The sequence below is a fragment of the Amphiura filiformis genome, chromosome 3 (assembly GCF_039555335.1).
Source record: "Amphiura filiformis chromosome 3, Afil_fr2py, whole genome shotgun sequence".
Lineage (NCBI taxonomy): Eukaryota > Metazoa > Echinodermata > Ophiuroidea > Amphilepidida > Amphiuridae > Amphiura > Amphiura filiformis.
The window spans coordinates 48368643-48394243 of NC_092630.1; the positions used below are offsets into that span (position 1 = coordinate 48368643).

Here is a 25601-nt window from a genome sequence, read left to right on the forward strand (position 1 = left end):
CTTGACCTTGAACTTATCAATCAGTGTACATATTCTCTAAAAGCTTCTAAATTCACATTGGGCAGTGGAGTATAGCACAATGCTTCAGATATATCTCTGAAAGCACATGAACAATGATATAAAGTGGAATCTACAAAGAAGAGTTACTTCTTCTGATGTTGTAAGTTGATGAATTGGTTGTCAAGTCAAGTTAAGGAAAGTTGAAATGAAATGATAGTGATGTTTTTAGCTCTTGTAGCATCTTGAGCTGCTCTACTTTCCTGCACGATTGTTGCAGCCTTCATTAAGAGTAGATACACTGATAGCATAGATGCTACTAGTACTACTCATATAAAATGTTTTCCAAAAACCTGCATTTCTGAAAAAAAATTTGCATTTGGTGAATTTTGTTTACCATGCATACTATTTTACTGTTGTACATGCTGCTGAGAAGAGATTATAGCATCACTGATAACAATGCTTATTTCCTTAGATCCACTTGACAACCAATTTTAGCACACATTTCTGCAAGTACTGTATGTTTTCAATAACACCCAGATGATCACGTCATCTAGATATTCTATGGAATAGCAGATATAAATATATAGCGATACAAAAATGCAGTTCACAGTAGGCCTACCTATGAATACCAATAGCGCTGAACAAAATGCTTATTGCAAAGCTTTTTTACACACTGCATTGAATTCACACAGATTTTGTTAAGTTTTGAATACTTGTAACTTCTGAATACTTAATAGTTTTGAATACTTGACTTGGGGCAACTTAATACTGGTTAAGAAAGTCACAAAGGCTTGGTTTTACTTATGGTACGCCACCAACGAGCTGTGCTTTATTCTGCGAGTATGCACCGTTCTCAAAATAATCGGGTAAGGGTGCATAACGGGGGCGGCGTACCAAATTCTTAAGTTGCACCATCACAAATTTACAGATTGAAAAAACAAATCCTGTGCTTAACTTTTTTAGGTTGTAACAATGCAAGGTGTAATAAATGTGACTACTAATTTAATATTTTGTTCACCAATAATACTGAGTAAAGAAATATATTATCTCTGGATTATATTTAATCTCTTGTTTCATGGACAGATACAGAAGGAGGTACTTGACTAACACATGGCTGACTAGCACAGCGCTTTCATCATTGCTTGCTTAAGATGTCTTTGGTAAAACACTACCGCTGTATATATCTCAAGACTTGCTGAGTAGAAACAAACGACAAACACACAGCCCCTAGATAGTTCACGTATGTAGAAAATAGTAGGCCTCTGTTGCTCGTGAGGATGGTCCCTTCAGGCACAGCTAGTGTATCGTAGGAAGTCATCGTGTGGCAAGTTGTGTCGTGATGTCAAAAGCTGGTATAATATAAGCAATGGTTGCACGGCAACCAATACAATGACGAGGGTCACATTGCAGTTCTACCCTTTGACCTGAGGTCAGATGGTTAATAAGGTATAAAAATGCAAAGGTGATATGCAATCATGACCCAAATTTGTTCATTGATTGACCTTTAATTGAGAATATCAAAGGTCAAAGGCTAAGAGTTGCTTCCAGCCCAAATGCTGCGATGAAGACATTAACGATAACAATTGAAAAGACTAGGGCTGTTGCCGCATTGTTCAGTTTATCCACCCTTCTTTGTCTGTATGGATCGTTAAAGTTATCTCGACCGATAAGTAACAAAACCACTCCGGTGATTAGTTCTAGAGTTATTGCAATAACCAGCATGGATGTAACAAACCTATAGAATTGGTAGTTTTTGCCTTGAATGATGATAGACCTGAGTTGTGAGGCATTAGCCATTAGAAGTGATACATTCAGTAAGACCTCTGCTACTGTCTTTTTTGTGGCATAGATGTTGAAGTCTATAGGCGGAGGTGGTGGGTTCTGTAATCAAAAGAAAAAGAAAAGACAAAGCAGGTTGTTAGTTATGTATGTATTATAGTAACCTAAACATTTTCAAACTTCCATATAGATGCACTTTTTTACACATATAACAGTCAGTAATCCAATGGGCTATTCCAGTTGAAACCCATACACCCTGTATGTAAGACATGATCTTAATCTCCCTCACAGGAGATGTAGATTTCAAATGGAATCACCCATGCAGGTAATCCCATTTGAAATTCACACTCCCTGTGTAAAAGGTCACATCTTCCATAGGAGGTATGGATTTAAACTGCAATAACCCATTCCTCTTTTACCTTCAAAGAAACAGGACACATTGTGTGTGTTTTTCCTTAAAAAGAGCACTCTAATGAACTGAGACGAAAATTTCGTCTCAGCTAATGAAGGAAGTCAAGTCAATGTTTGTATACACTTCTGGCTTGGTGTTGATGTAAAATGGCAACCAAAACACTATTCCCCTATTGCATTTAGCACAGGTAATCCTATCAATATCTAAATTAACAAACAGGTCTAGTATAGCCACTCTACCGTCTAGACAAGTCCCATGTTGCGACATCACTCCCACACCAACAACATAAATAAGCATATAGTATGCCTTATTATACACCAAACATGGTTAAATGTTATTATGTAAAGGTTAAGTAACTTGTTATTCCACTTAGATGGAATTGTCTGGATCTATAATGTTGTGTTAATGTCAACATACAAATAGAATAATAAACTGTATACTGTTTGTACTACCGGTACCATCAATATCTTTTGAACAAATGTGTAATTTCAAAGTTTAATTTGTATAATTTAAATTATTTGTACGTTAATAAATCTAAAATGATCTTTGATCGGTATTCCTGACAGATTATCATCAAATATGCCGTCTTTATTAAGCATGAATTATAAATGATATAAAAATGATGCGGTTTACGGCAGGAGACAACCAGTTAACCGCACTAAGCCTGGACGGGTCTTATAAAAGGTGAAAGTGAGAAAACTGACTAGCGATGCATGGCCAGTTCAAATGACATATTAAAGGAGTATTTCGTGATCCTAGCATCCTCTCTTTATGTCATATTTCAGTAGATATCCACGAAAAAAGCTTATTCCCAAAATTTCAATTGATTCCGATTTTATGCGTTTGCGAGTTATGCATGATTATGTGTATTACACTGCTCCATAGACAATGCGTTGTAATTTCGTTCTGGTGCACCAGAACGAAATTCAAATTTCACGATATCTTTGCTAAACGAATTAATCTGCAAGAAATTGTTTGTACATAAACATTATGTAGCCAGAGGTTTCCAGTGATATAAAAATCTCAACTTTTTTGAGAAAAGTGGGGGGGGGGGGATGAGGCTGTGGATCACGAAATGCCCTTTTAAAGGTATACAACATAACAGTCCACAACATAGACTGAACAAATAACTACATGGTTTCTATGTTTTACGTAAATGTCAAAAAAGCAAGGTCTCTTTATATATGATGATGAGGATGACATTTTAAAATGGTATTCAAGTCAACAGATATTGACTTGACAAACAGAGGCCACAAATGAATATAGACGCAAAGCTTTCTTACAAAAATAAGTTTTTGTCATGAAGCTAGAATACCCTTGGCGAGGCAAAACACTATGGCCTCACTATGCATTGGAAATGAAGATGAAAATAAAAGCTGGATATGGTAGTATCACCTAAAACAACCCCGTAGTCTCTATGGTCCTCCCTCCCACATGGATCCATGCATAATGGGTTATATTTCCCTTAGAAATTAAAAGCAGCAGACTCTTTTGTAAGTGGGTTTGTAAGCTACTTGCTGATGCAATCTACTATAATACAGGATGTATAAGACACTTGTAGATGTGAGGCACGTAAGCCATGTTTGTCTGTATTGTATAGGTATATACCGATTTGTCTCATTTCCGGGCCCTATCCACATGACACCCACTAATTGCCTATCAGAATTGGGGTAATGACAAATATTTAAGGCATGAAGATATATTATTTGAGGCATGCAATTTTTGCAAATCTATCAACTCCCTATACTTGTTATTATCATTAAATTAGTTTAACAGACAATTTTTTTAAAATCCTTACAGATTGTGAAAGAGACCATTTTATGCTCTAGAGTAAATTTGTAAGAAATGTATCCAAACCAAATTACTTCCACCCACAACTAATTTATGGAATATATCATTTTCTTCTATTTTGCTGTGGAATTACTTATTTATACCCTGGGCTTACCTCACTCCCACCACATTTTAATATTAACTGTATTATATAGAATCCTTAATGATGGGAATGGGTTTGGAGATGAGTTAAATGCAACTGCTATAATACCAACGTATGAACCCACGCCTTACATGGTGTTTAATTATGAGTGGTTCCAGAGTACATTGTACATGCTTTACATTGTCTCATTGCCTTCAGAACTTTCCCTATAGCCAAAAATTTTATACAGTAATGTAAAACTATTTTTGCACTACTTTTTGTATTTTTCATGCTCTAATAAAGTAACACAAATGAGAGACCTAAATTTATAGGAATGACAATTGCTTATGTAACAAAATAAAAACACAATTCTGGGTTTTCTTGTTTTTGTATGTATGTTGTGGATATATGTACATAAATACAACAATTTGTGGTTTCATGTTCAAGTTAATTTGCTTTATTACAAGTGCAAAAAAACCCAAAAAAAAACATTCCCGAAATATGGAAATAAACTGAAATGGGAACCTGATCAACAGGTGAAAGTAACACCAGAATGGTAACATATAGCCTATGGTTATCCAAGGTATCATTCAAACATGATATACACTACTGTTTGTTATATCATAACTCAACACACATTGTTAGAAACTCAGGAAATATGTGGGTATTCAGGCCTCAACTTGTCAACTATGCTTTATAGTTATCTATGACAAAACCTATATAGGAACCATATCTTATGCATATTTAAATATGCTAAAATTTCTTTTCAGGATTCAAAGTCTGTTATGGATATGTGATATGTCAGGAAGGTGGGTTTTGTAAAGCTTGTCACCTGTGAATTATGCTTGATTTCCAGGTTTTGTAAAAATGAGATTAAGCAACATTCTTGCATAATTTTCCACCAAATAATATGGACTGATTTCATTTCTGAAGATGCTTGCACCAAGAAAGCAAAATTTGAACATTTTATCAAAATGGAAAAATAATAATGATAAAACAAAGTGATCATTTGTTAATTTCTAACATGATTTCACTTTTCTGTGACATTTAAATGGATTGTTTATATGGATGCAATGCCATTACCAGTCACATGGTTTCAAATGATTTAAGTGCTAATTTAAACTTGAATTGATTCAATCATTCAAATAACCCATTTTTTATGACGGACTGCAGTAAATGTATCCCATGTGATGGAAAATTACTTCACTATGGTATTTTGACTGTCAAATCACAAAATTCACCATGCATTAATACCAGGAATCAGGTGCCAGTTAACATTAAATGATAAAGCATTTTAAAATGATTCTCACAACATATTACATTCGTCATCCAATCACTCAAGCATATTGAAATTATATTTGTTGTTCCTACATTTTCACAATTGTGAATGAAAGCTTATTTTTAGTTGCAGAAATGTTTGCAAAAACATAAAATCATGCTGTATCATCAATATTAAAAACAATGCAGCAAAATTATCTACCATTGGAGATTCTTGCAAATTCACCAAATCAAATTCCAAATGAATTTCAGTCAAATTAGCATAAATTCACAGCTTTACAATATAATAAACTGCAAGATGCTGAGGGATTTTGTGTGGTTTTTGAGGTGTGATTCATCAGAGCCAGTGATAATTGAGGAAAATGGAAAATTATTAAAATTATGGGTCAATGCACCAAAGTCTTATGTGTTTTTGCATAATTATAATTGCTAATGTATGATGACCATGCATGCATGCATTGCATACCCTCATATTGAACATCAGAGTTGCCAAGATGTTTGTTTTGTAGCCCAAATATGCTATAGCCTGAACATTGGAGTTGTCAAAACTGCTTTTTTTGTGGCCCAAATATGTTGTAGCCCGAATTTATCATGTTTTAGTTAATCAAAGTTGAAAGTTGGGGTGTACTCTGTTGTGTACTTAGGTCTAATTCAATATGCGTCAAATGTTTTGATTTCTCTCAAAATGGTTGCCATAATTTTGTGAGAAATAGATCACCTGTCAGCGACTTCTGACTTCTCAAAGTGATGATTTCACCCAATCTGTTGCAAGTGGAATTTATTTACTATCCAGCCCATTAAATAAATAAAACACAAACTGATGAGATAACATGACTTGATCACCATTTTAAGGACTATATTTGACAAGGTGTTGTTGCATCAACTTACAGGATTCAAATATTACAGCAATCTTGCTACCATTTTAGTATGCACATGGCACCGGTTCCCAGATTAGCAACTTAATCTGTGGATGGTGCCATCTTGAGTTCATTCACTTATGAATATTGTATGACTGGTGAGCAGACACATCATGTGCATGGTTAAATAATGAAACATTTGTGCATTTTAACAACCATCTGAGAGTAAAATATCAGGGGGAAAATGGATTTATTCAAAAGCAATTCTCTCCATATGTATAACTGTTTTCACGAGTCTCTGAGGTCATTTTTGTTCTATGAAACATTAATGTGCATTTTAACAACCAATAGACAGTTAAATATCATTATGTGCATGGTTAAATATTGAAATATTTGTGCATTTTAACAACCATCCAAGAGTAAAATATCAAGGAGAAATGGATTTATGCAAAAGTAATTCTCTCTATATGTATTTTTAGTGATTTTGAAATGTAAGGTCATTTATTTTTTCATTGAAATATGTGTGCATTTTAACAACCAACAGACAGTAAAATATCATACAAAAATGGATTTATGCATCAGCAATTATACTTTCCATATGTATATTTACTGGTTTAAAAGAAATTCACCATGCTAACATTGTACTCACTCATGTGCAATATGTTCTTGAAAATGAAAAGAAAACTAAACAGAAAACATGTTATTGTAGTTTGCAGATATTACCAGTGTGCAAAGGATAATAACTCATTCCCACGCAATACCAAACCCAAGAGATTGCAAAGATGAATTCCATGAGAAAAAAAGCACTGCAGCAGGCAGATGATGTTAATGTTATACCAAGGTAAATCTTTAGAAAATATTTTTTTCTTGGTATTTCAATGAATACATTAATGATAAAATTTGGCAATGAAATCTTGTGAATATTTTATGAATTCCCATGTGTAGTGTGTTTGCATTGGGCCATGTCCAGTTATCTTCAGTAGATAGCAAAGAGGGGGATATGCATCATAGCTGACCTAACATCATGTACTCTTCTTACTGATATGGTCTAATCTATATAGGAGTAAATTACACCTAAAGATAGATTTTAAGTATCTATGTTGCAATAGCAATTTGACAAGGCAGGAACTCTTTGCTATGATTTTATAGGGTACATTCTTTTGAGTTGTAAAGGATGAAGAAAATTGGTGCAACATTTGAGGCAAGGATTAGTAAGAAAGTTGGTATTTAGGCCTACACAGATTTACTATGATAGACTAAAATAAATTGCACTTAACATATAGCCTATAGAGCTATAGTCATGGATCATGGAATGGTGAATAAGCATGTTTGTTAATGTTAATAAAAATGTGCTGTTGTAGAGCATTCATCGTGCACTTTTGAGGTTTGTGTGCTTTATAGCATTATTTGCTTATTAATTTTCTGAATAGAATGTGATAGATATGAATTGCTCACACATGTCAGCTGTAAGTGACAGCACAATATGATTACATCATCTGGAGTATAAGTGACATTAATTAATTATTAAAGGAACATAAAAGGGAATATTATAAATGTTTTATAAATATCGAATATGTGGTGCTAGACTTTACACAATTTACAAAATAAACAGACCAGACTGTTTTAAGGTCAGACAACAAAATAATGCCTGCCCTTTACAAGTTAACTTGTAATAAAGTTGTTTGCCATAAAAAGCAATTACAATATATAAAACCCACTTCAATCCAACTTGTAGATGATGTTTACACTGAGTCTGTATGTCACAATTCTAGCAAGAAAATTGTCTTTTTAATGACACAAAATGGACATTTTGCCAAATTTGTCCTTTTCATTCATTTGCCGTTGTGTTCTCTAAATCTTTAACACTAACCCTGCAATCTAAACCCTAACACTTGCTTTTACCTTAACCTTCAATAAAAAAATAAAAATAAATGTAGATATTTATATAGCGCTTTATGCCGTAAACAGCCTCAAAGCGCTTTACATTTATTCTGCCGTTATTAGAATATGTCGGAACCACGTTTGCTGCCTACAAATGGCACAGGGTTCATCAGTACAATGACTGTGACTACCCCTAACAGCTTCCCATTGCACCTGGGTGGGGTGAAGCAAGCGAGACAAAGCGCCTTGCCCAAGGACGCAACACAGTGGTGGGACGGGGACTAGAACCCACGCACGTAAAGCAAGCTCTCAGATTATGAGTTCAAGGCCGTAACCACTGAGCCACCATTTTTAGGCCGTAACCACTGAGCCACCGTAACCCTTACTGTAATCTTTGAAAGGAGAAACAAACAGTACAAAATAACAGAATGAAATAACAAACTATAGTTAATGCAAATAAGAGAAAGAAGAAAAATGGACTGAGCACGTAATGCTAACTATAATATACATGTCAAGTTGCCGAGTACATTCCAAATTGCGTACATCCAAAAATACAAGGCGTGTGCATGTATGCAAACTACTGCAGTGCGACTTTATTCTGTTGAATCTGAATTTATATAAAAAAAATGCATTGCTGATAGACAGCTCATGACATTTTTGGAGCATATCAATTATTCATCATCTAGATAGATATATTCAGTACTGTAACTTAAAGAGAACCATTCGCAATATTCATTCCCTTTTAAAATAATGAAAAACAGGTTGTATTTTATAGCGGTCATTTTAATATTTTTAATGGACCCCTAATAATAACCAGTGTCACATTTTACTACATATATTGCAGATTTTTGTTATTTTATTAATTGCTATACGATAAGCCATGCAAGTTATGACACAGTAAAAGGGGTCCCCTAATGGATCATTTCATTATTTCAAAAATTTGACAGGAAAGAAATACTGAAGGTATCACCATATAATTTATTGTTGGATATTTTTTTTGCATACAGGCTGGTTATTATAAAGATTAACATGGAAAAACATTGTCATGATCGATGGGAATTAAATATAAATTATAATAAACATAATATTTCACCAGCTTATCAGAAGATGTATTAGACAAATTATGAAGATGTATTCGACAAGTACGTATCATATTGTTTATTCTAAGCGGTCATTTTAATATTTTTGTTTGTTCATTCATTCATCCATTCACCTGTTCATCCATCCATTCACTCACATATTTATATACCATTTATCTATTTATTCAGAATAGAATGAATAAGTAAATACACACAAAACCAAAGATAAACACTATATATTGCAAGAAAATACACAAGACATGATTTTTTGTGCATTTTCTCAAATGCACAATATATATTTCTTTCTGTTTGTTTCCATGCATATATTAGACTTGAGGCTACGGTTATCCCAAGTGTGCCAATCTACAAGATTGAAGCAATCGTATCGCTTCCAGCACTTCAATTGGAGCTGTTAAAACAAAATTGCATGAGTGAATGAATGACTGGATTGCATGCACGCTTGCATCAATATTTCCCAGTGCCGTCACATACCCTCTGGACATAATTAATAATCATTAGCAATCTGCATACATTAAACAATTCTCGGTACTTTTTTAAGAAAACATTCGTAAATGAGTATTTTACAAATCAATAAAATATATTTTCTTTTATTTAATAACAATTTCAGAGATATATTCTATTATTATTGACTGTTTCCTAAAGCATAAGCAAAAGTTATAGAAGTGGGACCAGTTTTACTGTTGGGGGTTGCAGAATTATTATTTGTTATCAATTTCAAGATTATTTACACTGTCTTTCAAACTCCTTACTCCTCAAGAATCAAATAAATTTGTGATATTATGCATCTTGAATCCAAAACTATTATTCCTAAGTTTATAATTGAATAAAACTTTTGCTGTTATTTACAACTTTATATAAATGATAATCCAACACTTTATAAATGATCATTGCTTTTGCAAACATTTAAAAAACAAAACAAAAAAACCCTTCAGATATGCCTTTAAATACATTGAATATTAAATAAATAAGATGTTCATCAGGAAAACAATATATAATCAAAGTAGGTTTTATAGTTGGCATTGTGGTATTCCCTTAGCATTACATTCTATACATTTTAATTGAATTGCTATTTTGCTCACAAAGCATGCATTTATTTTTCTCTTTTCATTACATCTTTCAAGCAGCAATTACATGGGAGTAGTAATCAATTGAATGAAATCCACATAGGATTCGTCTAATGTCACTATTTTGCTAAAGGAATGCAAGAAGGTTGTAAGTGCATAATAATAATAAAAAACTTACATTTTTATTAAATTCAACCATCAATTTGTTATTGTAAGTAAACATGAAATTAAAAAAAACCCAGAAGTTAAGATTTTTTAATGCTTATAGAATTTTTTCAAAAATTTTTTGAGTATGGTACTTTTCTAATAAAAATCAAAACAAGGTAATTTTTTGGTAAATCAAGTATACAATATCCATACTAAATGTTTAACATTTCAGCAGTTTCCTTTTTAATAAGAAAAACATAAAAGATAAGTTTTAACATGAACACTTTCCTCAACCATCAGCATCAATTTTCTATATCCAATTTGAATATCAAGAAATGTCTTTCATTCCCCTGTGTTTTGATTTTCATGCGAACCAAAGAGTGGAGTGGGGTGAATGTCTTCTCCGTAAATCAATGAACATCTTCATTATTTGGCCCACAGTATATTTTAGCCTATGGATTTTATTTTGCTTGGATTCTGACAAGATTTGTCCAGTCCTTACCAATTAAAAGCTGACAATATAAACAGAATCACTGTTTCTCCCCTCCAAGGCATCTTAGTCCAGCACTCACAACTAAAAACACCCTCAAATTTATGCTTATTTAGGCATTTTTGGACCCAAATGTCCATTTGCTTAATTTAATTTATGCATCGTCAATTTGATGAGTAAGTACATGTCTTGGCAACATTCCAAGTTCTTGAGATGATATTAAGCTACAAATGTAGTTTATTTAAGAATTTTTAGAGACTTTGAATGTCCAGTTGTATTATTTCAATCTATGGATGAGTACTTTTGTTGAGTGAGGTGGGTGAATGTTTAGCCACCTGAGTTCATCCTAAGGAGTCTATGTAAGGTTTATATAATTTATTCATAGTGTGAAAACTAGGTACACTACCTGCCTCAGGAAACAAGTCTCAGATGCTAAAATTACATACTGTAGAGCATACATTTTTTGCGACACAAAATGTTTGAGATTTGAAAAAAAAACCACATAATTTTTGTGGCATGTAATTTGGTGCAAAATTTATATATTTCCTTAAAGGCCTATTATGGAATAAGAAATTGGTAACTATAAGTTTTGATAATCTATGTCACTTGTGAAATTTTCAAGCACATGAACATTTTATGTTTTACAGTAGTAATATGGGAGGATGTAGGCTGAATAGTAAAATTGTGTTGTTCCATGTGCTCAGTCCTATATGTGTGAATATGAAATAGCAACTTATTTTTGTCCAGAATTATCAGAATGATGTTAGAGATTATTATGTATCAAGTCAGTAAATTAATTTATAGGGCTAAAGGACAATTTTTTCCTGATATCCTTCAATTGCCAAAAGTTATCTTTTTGTCAGGAATGTTCTTCAAAGACAATAAACTTAAAAAAATAAATTAAGTTACATAATTAAAGCCTTAATGTACGATCTTTTTTTAGAATATACCTTTATATTTTTCAAAACCGATTTTTTGGCATATTTGTAATACTTACACATGTTCCAACTTAAATCTATGAGCAAACTGTAAAATTCGTCCTATTTGTAGTAAAATGGGATGATTTTCTGTTGGTCCAACATATTATCATAATTTGTCAGATTATGACAATATGTTGGAACGATCGATAAATTGTAGTCTCCCTCATTAAAGTTTGAGTTACGCTCCTCCACACATGTGGAGGAGCGTAACCAAACTGGCTGCATAGGAGACTAACTCTGAGGCCGCACTCGCCGTCCTAATTAAAAAAGTGCGAAATATTTCGAGTGATAGAGGTGAAGTTTATGATGTTGTTTCTTTTCAAATTTCCAATGTTTTTTGCATCCAAATGTATTGGGAACTTTCATAATGATTGCATATTAACTATTTTATCATTTTGGAAGAAAAAAAGAACAATCTAAAAATTTAAAAAGATCGTACATTAAGGCTTTAATTAATTCTTGCACTAAATAGCGCAAGGCAATTGAATCAACTATATACTTGGGGAAAAAAAATGAAAAAACAAACAAACAAAAAACCTGGTTGTGCAATTGACAAACAAAGTAATATTTACATGAGCCGTAATTCACCTCGTCATTTTTTTCATCCCATGTCCACTTTAATCTATTGTTGCCATGGTGATATTTGACATCTTTTCAACTTCACACTAAGTGTGTCTAAAATTCAAGCTTCAAACCATTTGAACTTTGATGTACTATAACATCAATTGTATAATCCTCTGTTGTCATCTTGTGCACTTTTTTAATCAAAATTTAGAAATTGATTTCTCCTTTCATCTTGTGTACAGTGCTATCTCAAATATCATAACTGGGTCTTAGCATATATGATTCCCAATGCAAATTGTCGCCCTGTACCCTGACATGTGCCATCCAAACCACCCTTAAGGAGGAGAAAGTAAATCCCTCAAGTTTAATCAAGAAATGACTAATGAAAAATTGTGATTCTTAAAAAATTTCTTTAAAATTCTAATCGTTTTCTTCCACTTTTGGTCATTGATATGCAAATGATGTGGTTTTGTCAGATATTATATAGCTGTGTGCTTATCGCAGGCTAGCCTGCCCGAGGTGAATGCTCGACTTACAAAGATCAAAAAGCTGAACTGATGATGAACACGATGCTGCTATAGCAAGCAACAAGGACATTGACTTTTTTTTTGCTCATCGATATTGTCTTGATGGATTGGCAATGTTGGGTTTGATTGAATTTGTTGCATAGCTGGCCACAAAAGTGAAGATGCTGTACCATTAATGACTTCAATCAATGTGTGAATTATATGGGACACACCTGACACGGTGTACAATTTTAGTGTCATATCACTAAAAAATTTAAAAGATTCTGCTCAAAAATTAATAAAATGAGCATTATATCTCACAAAAAAAACCATTCCAACCCTCATATATCACTTGTTTCTTACTTTCCTCCTTGATTTTTTTTCCATTTGGTTTGGTTTAAAATGTTTAATTTTTAAATTTAAAATTCAGAATGAAATAAAATTCAGTCTGAATTTTAAATATAAAAACTATCCAACAGCCAAATATTTTTAAAAGACTATAATATTTACTCTTTCCTTTCACTCCAGAGGACAAATACCATTCTGTGGAATTGTTATCCCAAACAAAACAAACCTAATCCAATATATGTCCTAAATGAATTCATCTATAGGTCAGTGCTAATACTGATGAATTACATTAGGGTAAAAATGGATATACTAAGTAGGATTGCTACCAAAACACAAAAGATCCAGCAAAATCTTAGTGTAAAGGGTCAATCACCTCCAAATATAAGCTACCACAGGCATTGTTTCTACCAAAACACTCTTATTTAGTTTGCCGGAAGGCAAAAGAACCCAATGTCCATCACGTTTTAACCAAATTTACATAGATCATATTCTTATACAATATATTTCCAAAATATTAATTTATGTTTATTCAGAAACCCAAGACACGAAATATTACCAGTTAGAATATAGACATTTGCATTTCAAGTAATGATGATATATATTTCAGCCTATGTCATATTTTTGTGTCAAATTACATCTGTTAGTTTTTGGGTGATTTCATCATGTATCAATTCAATGTATGTATACACTAGAATCCACAACATCCTCATATATCAGGGCACAGTTCTTTAACCCCAATACATTTGTACATTCATTGAATGACCTTTGAAAATTTGGGTACAAAAACTCATACTCTGCAACTTGAGGTACAATTTTGCACTACCAGTGTTTAATTGAGGTTATTGAACTATGCCATTGGGATGAGGCCATTGTGGTCCATAGTGATATGTGTCGGTGTTAATGTCAGCCATTATCAACTGTATTTCATCATGGCTGCAATGGTGCTAGACTGTGCCTCGCTGACGTAACATCTGAATAACGTTGACTTCATTATATATCACGCACCTGTGTATTATGACGTGATGTCATAAGTTCCGCAATGAACCATTCAGATAGACACAGCAAACAAATAGGTCACGCTACTCAGAATTACTTGTCAAAATGCGACTGGTGTCATTCCCCGTACTCATGCTGAATCTGTACCCTAAATATAGTAAGTTGCGTACTCCCCTGCGGTACCGGGAAACTTGTATGATGTAAACAAATAGCTGTCAAATTTATGTGGAACTAGCATAATGTTACTATGACATAGTGGTGAGTGGGTAAGTGATGGTAGTCGAGATTCCCTGTAATGCAGTCATACATATCATGTGATGATTAAATGTTCTACTTGCTCATGTTTTCTGGACTAAAATGATGAAATCTTTTTAAAGATGTTATCATGCATAGATGATTGGGAACAAGCCTGTAGATCAGGTTGCTAGACGGGTGAGATTTAATTTGCGATCCATCACACCGCATGCTGTAGCAGACGTGGAGAGAATTTTGTACTTTCTAAAAAGGTCAATTTATTCGCAAAATTCAGCACTTGCTTTTGTGTATCGATGAAAACTGATAGCGTCTGTCAAAATGTCAGAGTCTATTTTCAAACCTTATGGCTCGAAGCGATCATTGTTTTTTCCAAAAATGCTGCAGAATGTTAGAGAAAGGCAAATTGTTTACTGCTTAAAAGATATAGTACCTATCCTACTAATTTAAAGCGCTGATAAAGTGCTGACTAAAAATGAAGGATAAAATCATTTATTTACACTAAAGTTTTACCTCCAAATTATAACAATATGAATTTAAGGTTGTCTAGAATAGTACATGAGTAAATTCTTTAATTTTCCATTTTTGGCAGTAATGTTTAAAGAGGAAAAAAATGAGGAAAAATGAGGAAAATTGAAATCACAGTTCCCACTGACATGTAACACTCACAGCTTGAAATACTTTCATATCAAACTGCTTATAAACAATGATGGATAAAGAAAAAAATAATAAATCCTAAAGTATCTTACTATTCCTGTCATTTATGCATCCATCTCATCTTAGCCATCTAAGAATAACAACAACCTAATTGTTACAGACTTCCTCAATTACTTCCTGTTTTGATTTTGATTTTCAATTATGAAAAAGGTTTTGTTACTTAAAAACATCAATTTGACTGAAACTGTCAACCATGTAGCTAATAATAATAAATTTCAGTGTTGATTACCCTGTAAGTAATATCTAAATAATATCTATCTATTTTCTTTAAAAAAAACATAACAACATACAGTTTTTCTACTTTCATACCAGTCTTTATATTGAAAATTATTATTTTTCTTAAAGCATATATGATTTCTTATAAAGGCCTTGTACATTTATATATTGTTGTATTTTAAAGGTAAAGTAGCTTTTCTTAGCTATGAAAGAAATACAATTTGAAACCAATTCTTTTAACACCATGGGTTCAACTCCTTTCTTACAGAGCCCCTGATTGGTTAATTACATAATATAATCATCTGAGTAACCAATCAAAAGAGAGCTTTTAGATAATTTAACAATTTTAAGCTTAATCCTCTTCAGCCCAAATTTAGCATTCGACCTTACCACATCTCTGATTGGCTCAATACATGATTTAGGTCTCTTTGTAACAAACCAAAATAGTTCTTAGAGGTACACCCATGGGCTAAGCAGTAAAAACAGTAACTGTCCATTTTCCAATCTATTATGATGAATTATCATTGTAATAGCTATTGTCAGAATTAGCAAGTCTCTTTATATTACACTGGTTCATTGCCATTGGCATAAGAACTATTATTGTGTTTAACCTGTTTGGATTTTTGTATTCAATTTAAAGGCTAATTTTATGTCAGAAATATTTAAGGTCAATTTAACCAGCAAACTTTGAAGACATTGGTCATCTGATATAGTTGTAGCCAATACTGAACATCTCTTGTTTATATTTTCGTAAAGGAGAGAGAAACTTACTTTGTACAGGTGTAGGAGATGGTGAGAAGGACAGGTGAGATGGGAGATATTGAGATGGGAAAGAGGGAGTAGGGAATGAGGGAGGGAGAGATTCATAAATAAGGGTGACAACTCTTGTAAATGTGAAATGGTAGCATAGTCGGTATAACACAAAAATGTGTGGAAATAAAAACCACCTGTCAAAAATGAAGACTGATAAAAAATAACAAATAAAATACTTTGAAACAAAAATAATCAAAATCAAGATGACATTGAAATCTAAGAGGGATACAGATATGTTCATAACTAACAAAACACAAAAACATACAAAGACAATATAACCAACTCACCGAACTGACAGGGTCCAATGATACTATAGTATCTTGTGAGGAGGTAGTTGAGGTACTTATCATATTATCACGTGTCATCTTATCTGATCAGTGATGAATGAAAATATAGTTTACCCTAAGCTTGACCAGAGAGACTCTATATGCCTCTGGTCTAATATAGAAGCCTGATTCTGCCAATAATTTAAAAATCAACCATTCAAATCCAGCTGAACTCTAAATTTTACAAAATACCTCCAAGACGTCTTGTGTACTACTGCCGAAAATTGGGATATACTACGTATTTAAGCGCTTCACTGGCACACACTTCTTAGTACCCATGCATATTGTTCTAAAAATAGAACACTGACAACACATATTCCAGTAGCTTCCATTGCGCTATACCGGGTAGTAGATGAGATCACAACCTGTTATTTGCGATGAAAAGCCACTGGGGATCAGCCAAATGGATTCCTAGTATCGTATACGTCAGTGGGTAATGATTATGTAGAAGTGATACGTACCGAGCGATCAACGACACAGGGTAATCTCAGTGCCACAGTGACACCTATAACCCACTGTAGATGGATGGAATGGTATTTGCTATATTATATTGGTTTGATCAACACCACTCCGAAAATTATTTGTGATTATTTATTTGGACTATTATGCCTTATTATGTGATATACAGGGATTTCTTGGATATGGACAAATCAGGCCTGAGCTGTGATAACATATCTTGTGATGATATATGAAGGACAAAGATTTATTTTGAAAGACTTAGAACTTGTTTGTTTGTTATTTTGATGTATTTATATAGAAACAAATACCGAATTATTTATGGTAACGAGCATGGTTTGTTGTATAGTCTGTGTATTCAAAGACAACAGAGAAAACTATGATTTATATAGATTCAAACATTTAACATACTGTTATTTCACTTTTATTAAGAACAGGTGTTCCCAGGAAGTGATCCAGTACGTAGTCTTGATGTTTGAATCCATCTAGGATTTATTGTGTGCATATTATACGTTGAGTAATTTACCTGCAATGGTACACACCACTTTTTTTTCAACAAGAATTTTGTTGTTGTTATCTATTTAATAATTTAGTTTGATCAGGACTTGCATCTTAGACATGATAGATGACTTTTTATATAAAATGGATGGACACACTAAAAACTATTCTTTTTACAAGTTCTGCTCATAATGCACATTGCATGGCCTTTGTTTATATGGATGACATCTAACAGCTTGCTTCAAGGAAATATTGATCAATATTGAATATCAATAGCAATGATATAAATAGCTTGCATTCTGGGTGACAGAACTACTTTTAGCAATCACAGGAAACAGGACAGTCTGACGCAATGCTCAAAAGTTTAACATATCAATAGAAAAGACATCCTCAAAATATGACTAAACTTTGTAAATTTGACAATGTCAGAAATCAAATTATAGAGTATTTGAGTTTTTTTAAAGTGATTTATGAACTATCTTTACTTTAATTCCAATATAATATTGGAAATTCAACCAACCTTGATAAAAAAAAAATGGTGCAGCCATCACAACATTGGGCACTATCTGATGAAGACAGGTGCCATACATAAAACATTCCAAAGTAATTTGAAATTTTGTAGTAGTTTTTGTAGTAAGAGTATGTGTAAATACAGAGAAGAAATCTTACCCTTCGCAGAATCCTTTGCAACATGATGCATCACCTCATTATATCAAATGACACTCCTAGTCCTATTACTTTGTACATGTTCCATTTGTTTTCATGTTGAGAAAAGACTGACTAAACCTGGGTCAATAGTCAAGAAATAAACATATTTGGCAAGATCTGGATGTGCTCTGTTCATTGAGATACTTTTTGTCACAATCGACCCATGTTGCACCAGATAGCAAATCAGTACAAAAATTGAAATGGATTCAATGTATTATGGGAAGTGTGAGATATCTTCTCTGGGTTATATAAGTACATGGTCGTGTAGGATTTTTTGTTACCAGCATATCAGTTTTGATGGCACTGTGAATTCAAAGACTCCTCTGAATTCACAGATCGTCTATGAATTAAAATGCTCTTGCTAACTTCTTATGCATTTTTAGCTAGTTTTGTTTCAAGGTGCTTACATGTTGTTGTTTATATTGTTTGGGTTCTTAAACATTTCATATGTTACAACAATATAATATCTTTAAAAACAGTGAACAAAGTTATTTGGCAATTGTTTTGGATATTTCTGCTTTATTGCACCATTTTGCTCTGCTTAAAAAAATTGTATGATAGAATTTTAACAGATGAATTTGAAGCAAAAAAGCTCATTAACTATCTAATGTACCAAACAGACTGCCTAAGTGTTTTATTTGCTGTCAAAATTGAAACAAGTGAAAAGTATTTCACAGGCCGGGTCTCTGAATTCAGAGGAGTCTGTGAATTCACAGCACCCCGAACTAAACTTTAAATATCAAGCTCTTCTCAATTACAGTAACATTTCAACCTGTCACCAAAGGTTAAAGACCACCAATAGGCCTGGGCGATACATTGAAATCTGACGAGGAACTATTTGTTTTCATGGCATTCAAAAGACTGCATTAAAATCGCTGAAATTGATCAAGTTATATAGCCAAAAAGTACTTTTTAGAGTTTGATGCTTCAAAATGGTACATTTTCTCTCATTATATGACATTTTTGATGTAATAGTACCAAAATTCATACGCACGGCTTCGGTTTTTAGTAAATAGTCGCCCTATCATATTGTAACTTTCAGCTTCGAGGCGCACTGTCATTTTAAGGTGTTTACGGTTCAGTGCGTTAAAACAAGAAAAGTCTCAGGTCAACCTATGTTGAATTTTTGATCATTTGGCATCTAAATCATATAGTTTCACCTGATATTGGTGACATTGAACTGTGAGAGTTCTGAATATGAGAAAATTCCACCCGAAATTAGGCATTTTCCCATTGAAACACGTGTAATACATAATTAGTGGTATTTAACCCAAAGTGACAACCATTCTTAATTTCAAGGTTTTATTCCTCAATATTTTTCTTTATAATTTTAGAAAAACTAGTGATGCATATCGCTTTCAAAAACAGCTCAATTTTCAATATTTGATGTACTCTTGACTACTACTTTTCCAATTACGAAAATGAAATACGCCACTTTTCCTTAAATTTCATTTCAAATGTCACATAAATTACTTTTCCATCAGATGAAGGGATTTACATGTTGTTAAAATTGGTATAAGACCCAATTACATTTATGGCACCAAATCCAAAAATAGCAGCAAAACATCTGCACATACACAAATGTTATTAGTACATTGTGATCAGAAAGATGGTACATGAATGTATATGGTAGAAAGCTGCAAGTGAAATATGGCTGTCTGTCTCTATGGTAGATTTGGTTTATCAAATGTCTGAAGTGCTATAGTTAGTAGGCTATATGTTTGTTATTTATGATATCATACCAATATAATCATTGCTTGTACTTATAACTGTAGAAGGAGTGCATATCATAGGGTGAGAAGAGTTCTTCATCTTTTTTTAAACTGTTTGCTATGCAGATATATATGCTCCCAAAATCTAGCTTATATTGTAATATTATAATAGACATTTAGTATGAAAGAGAAGCACCAACAATGAATATTGGTATGGTGTTCAAAATCACCACCATAAGCAGCTTTAAGCAGGTGGATTTGCTATCTTCAGAAGATAACACCGCTCTCTGATGAGGAGTTGACTATGATATCTACAGTACTAGCTAATACTGCTGTCCGATGAGAAGTTTACTATATGCTGTCTACAGTAGATAGCACTTTTGCGTGATATGCATTATGACTTTGCCATCTTCAGTAGATATTACTGATGAGTAGAATATTGTGTTATCTCTCATATCTTCAATATATAACACTTGTCATAACGAGCAGCTGCTGTTGCTATCTTCAGTAGATAGCAGTTTTATCAGATAAGCAGATGACTTTGTTGTTATTTTGTATGTAAATGATAGCAACTGTCTGATAAGGCCAAAAAAAAAAAGGTTTGTCTCAAAGCTCGCGCACGCATTTGTAAATTCATGAGATTTGGAAAAAAGAAATGAGGAATTTTTTTTTATTTCAAAATTTTTTTAGTTTTTCCGGAAAAATTTGGCGAAAATCAAGATTTTTTTCTCCAAATACCATGAAAAAAGTCGGGAATAAAAAAAAACAAACGCATTTCGCATTTGTTTTCAAACCACTCGTGAGCTTTGAGACAAACCATTATTTTTTTTGGCCTAAGCACATAATATTTGCTATCATCAGTAGATAGCAACTGTCTGATAGCAAATAGATTTGCTATCTTTAGTAGATAGCAATATTGTCTGATAAGCAAGAACTATGCTATATTCAGTAGATAGCACTTGTCTGATACTGCTAAGCATATGACATTGCTAGTACTTTGCACTACTCTCTGATAAGTATACAAAATGTTAACATGTGTGTAAACAGCACATTTCTCCAATGTGTAATGTATAAATATGCATTGGGTACATATACACTCTCAGAAAAAAAGGTGCTACTTAAACCTTTTTTTGTCCTCTATGTAGAACCCTAAGCAGTAATAAGGTTCTAAAAAGAACCTTAAAAGGTTCTATAAAGAACCTTAAAAGATTTAAAAGTAGCCTGGGGACATTCTAATTCATTCATTCATAGGACTCATCACAAAGTTAAGAAAAGTAAAAGCGTAGTATTAACCCATTTTGGTACTAAAAATCATTTTCTTGGATAAAAACCTTTTTTTGGCTGTTCTACTAAGAACCCTTTGAGGTTCTTTCTTTAAGAACCAAAAAGGTTCTTCAAGCTTAAAAGGTTCTACAAAGACCCTTTTTCTTGGCTAAGAACCTTTTTGGTTCTAAAGAAAGAACCCCATTGGGTTTCAAAGGGTTCTTTGTAGAACCAAAAAAGGTGTTTTTTTATCCAAGAAAATGATTTTTAGTACCAAAAGGGTTAACACTACGCTTTACCTTTCTTAACTTTGTGATGAGTCCCTGAATGAATGAATTAGAATGTTCCCAGGCCTATTTTAAATCTTTAAGGTTCTTTATAGAACCTTTTAAGGTTCTTTTTAGAACCTTATTACTGCTTAGGGTTCTAAATACAGGACAAAAAAAGGTTCTAAGTAGCACCTTTTTTTCTGAGAGTGTAGCATAAGACAGCTTATTGTACATGGTCAAGTAGATTTAAACTATCATTCAACACGAGTATATGGAGATATTTACCTCAATATTGTACATGATCTCTCAATGTACAGTTACCACTCTCCCACTCTCTCTCTCTCCTAATCATGATAGCCAGCACATCTATTCCATATGAATAACACAGCAATATCCGATGCTGAAGTGTCATTGAATCAACACTCAATGTACCAGTCACCAATTCCCGACACTTACTAATGTAATGCGTGAGTAGACATATGGTACAATGACTCTCTTTGTTTTGACTCATCCACCAAACACCTGACTTTTACATAATTAGTAGAAATTATGAAAAACTGTGTTTCTTAAAACGGAAGGAAGCAATTGGGTTTTGAGGGTAATGATTAATCTTTCCTGGATTATTTATTTGATTTGTCATTGCTCAAGTGCTGTTATTGCATTTCTTCAATTTCAATTTTCATGTTGATTTACTATCAGTGTAGCACTTATTGATATAGAATTCTCTGTCAATGACCGAGGAGAATAGATATTGTATCATACATTTTCTGAGATTCAATATTGTGTAAGAAACATCATATAATCAAGCATCCAGTTATTCGTTTTTAATATAAGAAGCAGTGAATGTGAATCATACTCTTTCTGGGGATACAAACTGTATTGCTTTCTATAATCATGGGGTTTGTTATATAAGAAACTTGTTTATTGAAATTAATTTGAATTAGAATTTGTCCATAACTTTTATTTCTTTCAAATCAAGAAGAGTGGTCCATGTTAAGAATTAGTGAATCACAGTGGTGTGCGCAAAGGGGAGAGCACAGCCTACTTTTGTCAGACAGGGGAAGTGACCTAGTCGGGAAAATAATGGGGCTACCAATTATGGGAAGTGAAACATGCTAAACACTTTGAGCAGTTGGGGGAATTGAGATCCATGGCCCCCACTTCTGATAGTACAGTTGTCTGGTGGGCAGACACTTTTGTTATCTTCAGTAGATAGCACTGTTAACTGGTGGGTAATGACATTGCTATCTTCAGTAGATAGCAATGTTGTCAGATGGGCAAATGACCAAATGATTTTGTTATCTTCAGTAGATAGCAGTTGTCTGATGGGTAGATGACATTGTTATCTTCAGTAGATAGGACTGTTGTCTGACAGGCAGATTATATTGTTATCCTCATAAGATAGTACTGTTGTCTAATAATAAAATGGTTGCTAGTTTCAGTAGATGTAGGTTAGATTAAAAATATCCAATGGCCTGGGGGAATCACCTTTACATACAACTTACATTGCACCCAAAATCAGGAGATATTAATGAGCAAGATAATCATTACATACAAGATAACATCAGAATACTACTGGCTGATAAGAAGTTGACTTAGAAGCTATCAAAAGGGAAACCAAAAGGGAAACCAAATGACTTCATTACAGGATAGAAGAAAAGAAAGAGAATTATTTTCTCATTTTATAGCACTGGGCTGCGGTTTTCAGTGAAGTAATTTTTGCATTCTAATTATGTTTGTTTTTCATTGAGAAGTAACCATTATATAAACCTCCCCTTCTTTACTCCTACACTTCTTCAAATCTTAAGAGTCTTAAGAAAGTGAAGTACTTAATAAATTATAGCAAAATAAGTCCCTGTATAAAGGATGGTATAATATATGTATATAGCTTAGAAGTGTGTTTTAGCATAGAAGCTAGAAGTGGCAGAATAGAAGTGGTGGAATTTTTAACCATGCTCTGAACACTACCAAAAGCATAAAATTGGAACAAACTTTTATAATTTTATATATTGTCATTAACTTGAAATTCTACTTCTACACCACACTCAAAATTCACTTCCGCCACTTGAAAGCATTTTATACTACAAATCAGGCCTTCCAAGTAGTTAAAACTCCGTACCGTAAAATTCTTGACCGTATATAATCCAAGAAACAAGGATCTTAAATCAAACATTCGTCCTCTTATGTTGCAATCCAAAACTACTTTTATACCAATGTTATTTTTCTATTCTCCAATTATCATTCATGCAGAGTGCACATTCAGTCGGGATAAACAATCCTCACTTCATCCATATTTTGACAGGCACCTGCACTTCCTGTCTCCCTTAAAAACTTTCCACTTTTCTTTCCTCCTTCTCTCTCATTGTAAAAATATTTGTATAACCATGAGAGCAAAATGCACTTTCAATTCAAAACATTATGTGCTAAATGTTACTGATTTTATGTTATAGAGTATCACAGTGAAGTATAGGCAGCTAGACATCACATAGCGCCTAAGGGGATATATATATACCACTAAATGACAAAAGACTGCCCCGTTGCACGTTTTTCCCTTTAACAACACAATATGCCGCAACACGCCCTGCGCCCACTCATGGGAGCCCCACATTACCCCTTGATGTTCGGATTAGAGAGCGCAATCAGATTGTCATTAACCAGGGGGCAGGATTTGGGAATAGAAATCACCCAAATACTAAATAATACAATGCTATGACTCATCTATCCATTCAGGCACATTTAATTGACACATTTTTGTTCATTTTATTAGTAGAACTAATATTAAATATTTTTGCAGGCTTTTGGGGTATTGTTTGTATTTTGTTGGGGTTATATTATTATGGAGAACCAGGGTCAGCTGAGTTGGGATATGGGTGTGGTTTTAATTAAACGGTTCCTTGGTATACAAGTACCGCATGAGCAAAGTTTGATCTGACTATAGATATCTGGTGATGATGTTGATCTATTGTGGGCATCATGTGATGCAGTAGCTTGTGTGTGGAAATGCATAATGTATGCCTTCAATTAAATGTTCAAGAAATGACTTGCTTTTATATTGATTTTGACACTAGCTTTCTTTGAAGGATGCATTGAATACTATTAATATATATATTTTCTACTAACTTGAAGTCATGAAACCCATAGGACTACGGATCATTCTGCATGATTGAACACAATTCTGTCAGAAAAAATGCTATCTTTAGTAGATAACGCACATTTACTTGAAAAGAAGGAGCATTGCGGTTTGCATATTAATTTATACTTGTAAGATATTTAAAGAATACATTTTGCCATCTTCATTAAAACTAATAATGTGTATTATATGAAAGTCAAGTATAGATAGTGCATTAGAAACCAAGGAATTATGCAAATTTATGCACATATTTAATTTCATTACTCTCAACTATTGGGAAATATTAGCAAGTTCAAGCACTTACTATATTTCATGCATTAATATGCATATTGCATATGCATATTTCTAAATCGATGAGAAATGCTAAATTGAATTCATCATTCTATTATTTATTCTGTAAAGACCAATTACCAGAATGCAAAGTGACTCTAACACTAATACAAAGTGCACTTGTATATACACCAACTTGAGCTGTATTGTTTATGGAGCCCAATTTTTACCATTTCTTAACTCTGCTCTGCAATTACCGGGTAAAAAAAAATCAGTAATAACCATGTGTAATGATCATCACCATACCTGAGCTAAATCTACAGCTACATATTTTACCACCATCTTTTACATCTTTTATATCTTTGCATTCATATGCTCTTAAAGGTTTATTCCCCAAACGTGCACCACCATAAACACCTATTCAACTACGGTGTATAAGAATATTTGTCATAACTGGTCTACAAAATACAACTTCCTATTCGTACCATCTCCACATCTGATTCTATATATTCCACATCTGTATCAAATTTCCAGCCTCCATTTTTCTTACTTATATCAATTACTGCCTAGAGTCCAACTAGCCAGATAACAAAACAAACGAGAATGCGTTACAGGAAGCAAGTAACGCTATGACTAAGCCAACTCCAACAAGGCATG

The 25601-nt window shown here is 33.2% G+C and overlaps 1 protein-coding gene across 4 annotated transcripts in view; it reads right to left on the reverse strand.

Annotated features, from left to right (window-relative positions):
- Positions 1-391: 391 nt before the first annotated feature.
- Positions 392-25601, reverse strand: part of LOC140148646 (ninjurin-2-like) — a 95109-nt gene continuing 69899 nt past the window's right edge. For 2 of the 4 annotated variants that reach the window (XM_072170676.1, XM_072170678.1), the window contains exon 2: positions 392-1881. In XM_072170676.1, coding sequence (XP_072026777.1) covers positions 1525-1881 — 357 coding nt within the window. In that variant the 3' untranslated portion in view covers positions 392-1524. Of the gene's footprint in view, positions 1882-16599; positions 16836-21829; positions 21941-25601 lie in introns of those variants that run through there. The other 2 variants (XM_072170679.1, XM_072170677.1) reach the window with 2 other exon arrangements.